This window comes from Solanum tuberosum, unplaced genomic scaffold (genome assembly GCF_000226075.1).
Source record: "Solanum tuberosum cultivar DM 1-3 516 R44 unplaced genomic scaffold, SolTub_3.0 scf00027, whole genome shotgun sequence".
NCBI classification, from domain to species: domain Eukaryota; kingdom Viridiplantae; phylum Streptophyta; class Magnoliopsida; order Solanales; family Solanaceae; genus Solanum; species Solanum tuberosum.
The window spans coordinates 1,460,855-1,467,850 of NW_006238953.1; the positions used below are offsets into that span (position 1 = coordinate 1,460,855).

The following is a 6,996-nucleotide window of genomic DNA, read 5'->3' on the forward strand; positions in this document are numbered from 1 at the left end:
GTTATTAATCATACATAAAAATAAAAGAAACAATTCATTCAAAACGTGAAAAAAGTGACAACAATCCATTCAAACAAGAAAATAGTTAGAATAACTGGCATTACAGAACTCTTGATTATTGAATTTACTGAATAAAACTTCAAAATTCACTATTTTGGCATAGAAGGAAGAGACAATGACATTTTCAGTCCCACAAAGAATTTCCATAGACACTCATATACATGAAACCAATAAGAAAGATGTATTCACCTTGGACATTTTTTCTTTCACAAGTAAATTATAAATAAATTTGATAAAACATATATAAAATCTTTAAAATTGTTTATGAATATAATATATTATGTATGTATAATAATAAAATTTATGTATATAACTTGTTGGTTCGGTTCGGTTATTTCTTCGATTTTTTCCGAACAAAATCATAACCAAACCAAATACTATCGGTTCTTAACAATCTAAAACCAAACCAAACCAAAACCCAAATTAAATCGGTTTGGTTTGGTTTTTCGGTTTGGATCGATTTTTATCCAAACCATGAACACCCCTAACTATAACTATTAATGATAATTATGATTCAAATGGTAACTATTTATGAAATTTCCTCTAAACATAACCAGGTAAGTCCAAATCCAAGTGGACTTATTTCACTTATAAGCTCAATCATAGGGTTCATGACCTCTGAAAATATTTCAATTTAATAGTTAGTAATGTTACTGCAATAGATAACTAGTAATGAGTCATTCCTAGATAAAGTGGATGACTAGCAACTTTCAATTGATCAAAGAAATACATCCATAATTCTTTACCGATTGACTATTTTCACCTAACAATAAAATCTTGAAATGTTCCTCACTTCCAACCTTAAGGTTGTGACTTCGAGTCACTAAGGATGCAAAAAGGTGGAAGTTCTTGGGTGAGAGGTAAACAACAACAAAAAAAAAAAAACAGTTTTGACAAGAGGGAGTTGCTCGGATGGTAAGCACCACTCACATTCAACCCTGAGATTGTGAGTTCGTGTTACCAAAGGAGTGAAAAAGTGAAAGCTCTTGGGGGTAAGGGTTAAAAAAAATCTTCAGTCTCTCTGTAACGAGTCCACACAAGTACTATCTACTAATTTTTGGTATGTATATAGTGCATGTATATGAGTTATGTATTATATGATTTATATAATAGAATCTTGAATAAAATATTATACAAAATCATAAGCTTCTAATAAAGAAATGAACAGTTCTATTAAGATTTGTAATATGAATATCCTAAAAGAGTACAATTTTTTGTGAAGGACTAATGTGGATCTGTCATATGATGATGACTTGTTTGTCGATGTCACAATAATGGATCTAGTTTGAACCTATGAATGCATATTATAATTAAAATTTAAAATCTGAAGAGATCAATTGTTGAAATATATTAAATATTCATCTAATTTATTTCATTAATTTTAGACATTTCAATAACATAATTGAAAGGTAAATATATGAGTCCAACATTGCCTATGGTTACAAATATTTTTGGTCTCAAGTTATTTTTACGGATACATAGAAATTATTATCGGATAATAATAGTAGTATTTTATAAAAACTCTATGAAAATATGGATTCAAATCACTTCTTTGTTGTATAAGTCATTTGTTTTCTTTCCAAATTTTATAAATTATTCTGAAATGTTTATTTGGTTGTGACAATTGATCATTGTTATCTTTTTCTATATCTTCCTATAAAACCCCAAATAGAGGAATATATACATAATATATATTCTATCTAAGGTTTTCAATTCTCATATTTGTGAAGTTATTCGTGCAAACTGATTTTTTAGTTTGTATGTTATAAAATGTTATTTATGCAAATTTTGTTTGCTAAAAGTTACATGTACTTTTTTGATAATTTTAATGTGCATCGATTTCAATTGTACTAAATTACATGAAATTTGTAGAACATTAGTATCATACCTTCTAAGTTAATTTGAGATCAAAATGAAATTATCCATTAAAACGGTGGATTTATCTCAATTTATCTTTGGCACAATTATTTAAAAGAAATAGTTGATCCTTATTGGTTTCTTTAATACAAACTAATTTATGTTATGAAAGATAGGCTAGCTGGATTTGATTCAGCTATTCCCTCTGTCTCATATTAGTTGATCATCTTATTAAAAATAATTATCTCATATTAGTCGCCACTTTACTAAATCAAGAAAACTGTAATTAAAAATTTCTTATATTATAAAGTTACCAGTTTCAAAAAAAAAAACTCTTATATTATTCTTGTAAGTGTTCACATTTATTTGTAAAATTTTCAAGAAAGTTTATTGAAGGTGAATTAGTAAAATTATCTTCTTTAATTTCTTAATATACGTGTAATAAGGAAAGTGATCAACTAATATGAGACGAAGAAAAATATTTCTTACTCCATTTTTTTTATCTTGGACCGACACCGATATGAATTGTGTAAGAAAAAGTATGTGATATAATGTTATAAATTAAAACTCATACTTAATTTATAAGTTATCAATATAGATTTTTTTTTTATAAAAAAACAACTACTATTAAGAATGATATAATTAAAAAAATTATACATGAGTATATTTTGTAACGTTGAGAAACCTTGGAAGTTGTCAGACGGTAAGGAGGGGTGCGGATTCCAAGAGAGAGTAAAACAGTCCCCATCTGCATCTAATGCTAACTTTGACAAACTTTTGACTAAAATAATTGACATATACCATCGATATAATGATTTACTTCTAAAAGGGCATATATATATATATAAGGTATAATAATATCAGAGGTAATCATGCATTTGGTTGTAGGTATTAGACAGTCCTGAAGTTATTTATTCACCATTTATATCTTAATAATTCTGAAATAACTTGTTCCTAATCAAACAATTTCGATCAACATAGATTTTGTCACGATCTAAAATCAGAAATCGTCATAGCACCTATGTTCTCAACCGATAGGTAAGCTAATCCAATATTTTTACCGATTTAATTAAATAAATAAAAATAGATAGATAAGCGACAAATAGTATATCCCAATGTTAAGTCTTTCAAAAATATGAAATATAGAAAAACTAAAATATCATTCAAGATTTGATTCTTCAATATACACATCTAAACGTAAAAAATACCATATCTAAATACTAAATCGATAGATGAAGGTATGGTCCACAAACTCACATGACAAATACCTTTTAATAGTTAAAAAACAAATCACAAACCAATTCATTAACCAAAACACATTTCGACATTACTCCCTCCTTTCCACTTTGTTAAAAGCATTATATTTTTATTACATAGTTTTTGTTAGAAGAAGAATGACACTTTTTTTTTTATATATATTTCCTTAATTGATGAGAGATGTGTATGGCCACAGAAATATCATCACAACATTTTGGTCAAATAAAAGACATTTGCACATAAGATTTGGAACATGTTAAGAAAGAAAGTTACTAGTACTAATAGTTAGTAAATGTGAATATAGGTACATAAATGGATAGTATTATTACCAACAGAAAGAAGAAGGTAACTTAAAAGAGAAAGAAGAAGGAAGATGACCAGTCCTCCTTATATAATCTGCCTTTTCTGATGTCTTCACAGCTTTTTCATTCAACTCTGCTTCTGCATTACCTCTTTTCTCTTCTGCTATTCTTCTTGATGCTGCCAATTTGTTTTTGTACTTCTCCTCTGCCCTTGCTTTTATTCTCTCTGCCTTCACCTGCAAAGACAGTCGATAAAGTTCAGTGATCATACGTGAAAAATAATAATTTTAGTATAGGACATAGGGAAGTTGATTATTTTCAAAAGTTACATTGATATTAAGTTCATACTTGGTGTAACAACAACAACAACGAGAATACATCGCACAAGTGAGGTCTGGAGATAATAGAATGTAAGCAGAACTTAGAGGCTCAGTGAAATCCCACAAGTGGGGTCTGGAGAGGATAGAATGTAAGCTGACCTTACCATTACCTCGTAGAGGTAGAAAGGCTCACTGAAATCCCACAAGTGGGGTCTGGAGAGGGGTAAAATGTGTGCAGACCTTACCATTACCTTGTAGAGTTCGGGAGACTGATAATTTGCATCTATGAATTTTATAATATTAAATCCGCCTCTAACAATAACTCAAATAGTTACCATCACAAGCAAGAACATATAGGGGATGTAATGGATTAAGCTATATTACCTCCATTCTTTTCATTTCCATTTCAGCTTTCCTCTTTTCATGATTTTCCCAAGCTTGTATTTTCACCTCTTCGCGCTTATACCTGCATATATTTGTTATTACTCATATGATCAAATGATTAAAAGTTGTTAATAAACACTTTTAAGTGCTGAAACTAGTTTTATAGATTTTGACAAAAGTGTTGAAACTGATAATGAGTACTAATTCCGAATCAGTGAGGCAGATTATTGAGTACATTACCTTGCCATATACTTAGCGCGTTCAGCCTCATCCCACGCCATTGCACGAGTCTCGAGTGGATTAACCTTGTTGGGATGATCTGTTTCCTTCTTAGCTGCTAATTCATTGTCAACAGTTTCCTCTACATCACGAACAATTCGTGTTGTCCCTGCATTTCCCCTGTTCTGACCAATGTTGGCAACAATTTGACCATTTTCGATTGTCCCATTTTGTCCCCTAATAGGAGTAGAAGATCCTGATGATATTGGGCTTCTTACCGCTGGAGTTGTTGCTCTAATTGGTGTTGCTGTTCTTGATGGTTCTTGGCTGGCAATTGGTGTCATTTCTGTTCCCATATCCCTAACACATATCGATCGAACAACGGATGCAGAATTATTCCTATTTACTCTCCATATTGATTCATCACAATCAACTTTCTTTGTTTCAACTTCAAATTGAATCATACTAGAATCTCCTTCATCGTCACTCGAATACTCTTCTTTCTTTGGAACAGGTGCAATCAACCTTAAATCATCAGCATTCGAGTTTCGAGGTGTGGCTTTCGATTGATGTTTTTCTCCTCTTGATAGATTAACTAACCATTTTTGTGCATCATCCCATTTTGATGGTGTTGGTTTACCTAATGCTGCTGTTCTATGATGAGTCGAAGCTCGATTTGTTCCATGAAACTCAAAATTCATACTACTACCTCCTACAACCTCTTGTTGTTTTTGTCCATAATTCAAACATCCTTTATCCTCTATAGATCTCATTTTCTCACTCTTTTACTTCCCTTACAGACACTTGAAAATCTTACGGAAAATACCTTCTCCACCACGAATACTTCTACTTTTCCAACAATTACCATGGATTTACAAGGCAGATCTACAAATATAAAGTTTTTCATCAATTAAAAGTAACACAATAGGAAATCAACATTCAACAATTACAAACCTTCTTATGCTTTAACACTTAAATCATATGATAAGTTAAATTAATTGTACTAAATGCAACAAAACTTATGTTTAGACAAACAAGTGAGACACAATAGGAAATCAACATTCAACAATGACAAACCTTCTTACGTTTTAACACTTAAATCATATGCTAAGTTAAATTAAGTGTACTAAATGCAACAAAAACTTATGTTTAGACAAACAACTGAAGTTAATTTAATTAGTAAGAAAAAAAGATAACAAAGTAAAGAATTACATAAACTAGGTTGAAGAGAAGCTGACCATTTACATGTTGAAGAGCAAAGCAGAGAATACTAAGGCCTTGGAACTATGAATTTTTGAGATACAAGTTCAGATCCACTCTCAAAACTTTAATACTAAAATACTCTTCATTTGCATGCTACACACACCAAAAAAAAAAACTACTCTAGACTATACTAGTGTAAAAATAATAATTTAATACTATTATCAGTATATTTTAACATAGCAAATAATTACATACTTTTTATAACTATCTGAAAATGACTTGATATTGTAAAAAAAATTACACTATTTCCTTCTGTTTCATTTTATGTGACATTCTTTTCATTTTTTTAATTTCTCATTCGGTATTTGTATTAGATCTCCGACTAAATTCAGACCATGCACTGCAGGGTCCATTCGGGGGTAGTGCTTCCAACAAGATTTTTTTCATACGCAAAGCTCGAATTTGAAACCTCTAGTTAAAGGTGAAACAATCCCACCACTGCACCACAAAATTCTTCTTCTTGATTTATAATTACACAACTATCTAAAAGTTATTTTACAATACAAGTTTTTAAAATATATTTTTTTAATATTGTATTAAGTCAAATGATATCACATAAAATATAGAACGGAGAAAATAATACAAAGGGAAAAAAGGAAACAAAGTTTCCTCTTTCTCTGTAATGAAGTACTAACTCTATTACCTAGAAAGTAGTGCATATTATTCCTAAATATACACAGTGACTTTTGTAACTTACCTCCCACTATTTCACTCTCTATGGAATCTTGGGAATAGTTTCAGTGACACCCTAACCCAAAAAACCATACATAAATAATGATTCTTGTGATTTTTTAAGACACTGCTCCACCATATATAGAATAAAAAAAGATAACTCCATTCAATATTTGATTATACATAATTTCTAAATTGTAACGGTTAGTAGCTATAAGTAACAAAAGGCAGCTGTAGACATCAATTGAGAGTGACACTTGGGGTTGGGGGGGTGTACAATATTTAATGTAGATGTCAGTATGTGAGTTTTTGGCAGTGTTATATTAGATAGATTGCTAATAAACAAAAACAAAATTCTGATTTATTTCACATGGCCAGGATGGGCATAGGACTGTGTTATTTGTTTACTAGACTATTTTTGTGTAACAATTTCTGAAAATATTAAAAGGTTATGCCCCAATTTTTTACTATAAATGGAGGTACTCTATTGAGGAACACACTAGTGGATTTAGGATGGGTTTATTGGATGACTTTTGATTTAAAATAGGTAGGAGAAAATGCATAAGTATTCCTTTTATTTGAGTCAATTTTTTAATTATACACTTAATTTCTTTGCATTTTATAAAAATGGAATAAACATATCATGAATATTGAGGTGGTCA

General features: G+C 30.2%; 1 protein-coding gene across 1 annotated transcript; it reads right to left on the reverse strand.

Annotated features, from left to right (window-relative positions):
* Positions 1-3,430: 3,430 nt before the first annotated feature.
* On the reverse strand, positions 3,431-5,756 carry LOC102585111 (uncharacterized protein At3g61260). Its single transcript, XM_006341682.2, has 4 exons — positions 5,638-5,756; positions 4,421-5,284; positions 4,181-4,262; positions 3,431-3,712 (listed from the first exon to the last, which is right to left on the reverse strand). Exons 2-4 carry the CDS (start codon positions 5,170-5,172, stop codon positions 3,500-3,502), a joined length of 1,047 nt encoding a protein of 348 aa, XP_006341744.1. The 5' UTR covers positions 5,173-5,284; positions 5,638-5,756; the 3' UTR covers positions 3,431-3,499.
* Between the last annotated feature and the right edge of the window lie 1,240 nt (positions 5,757-6,996).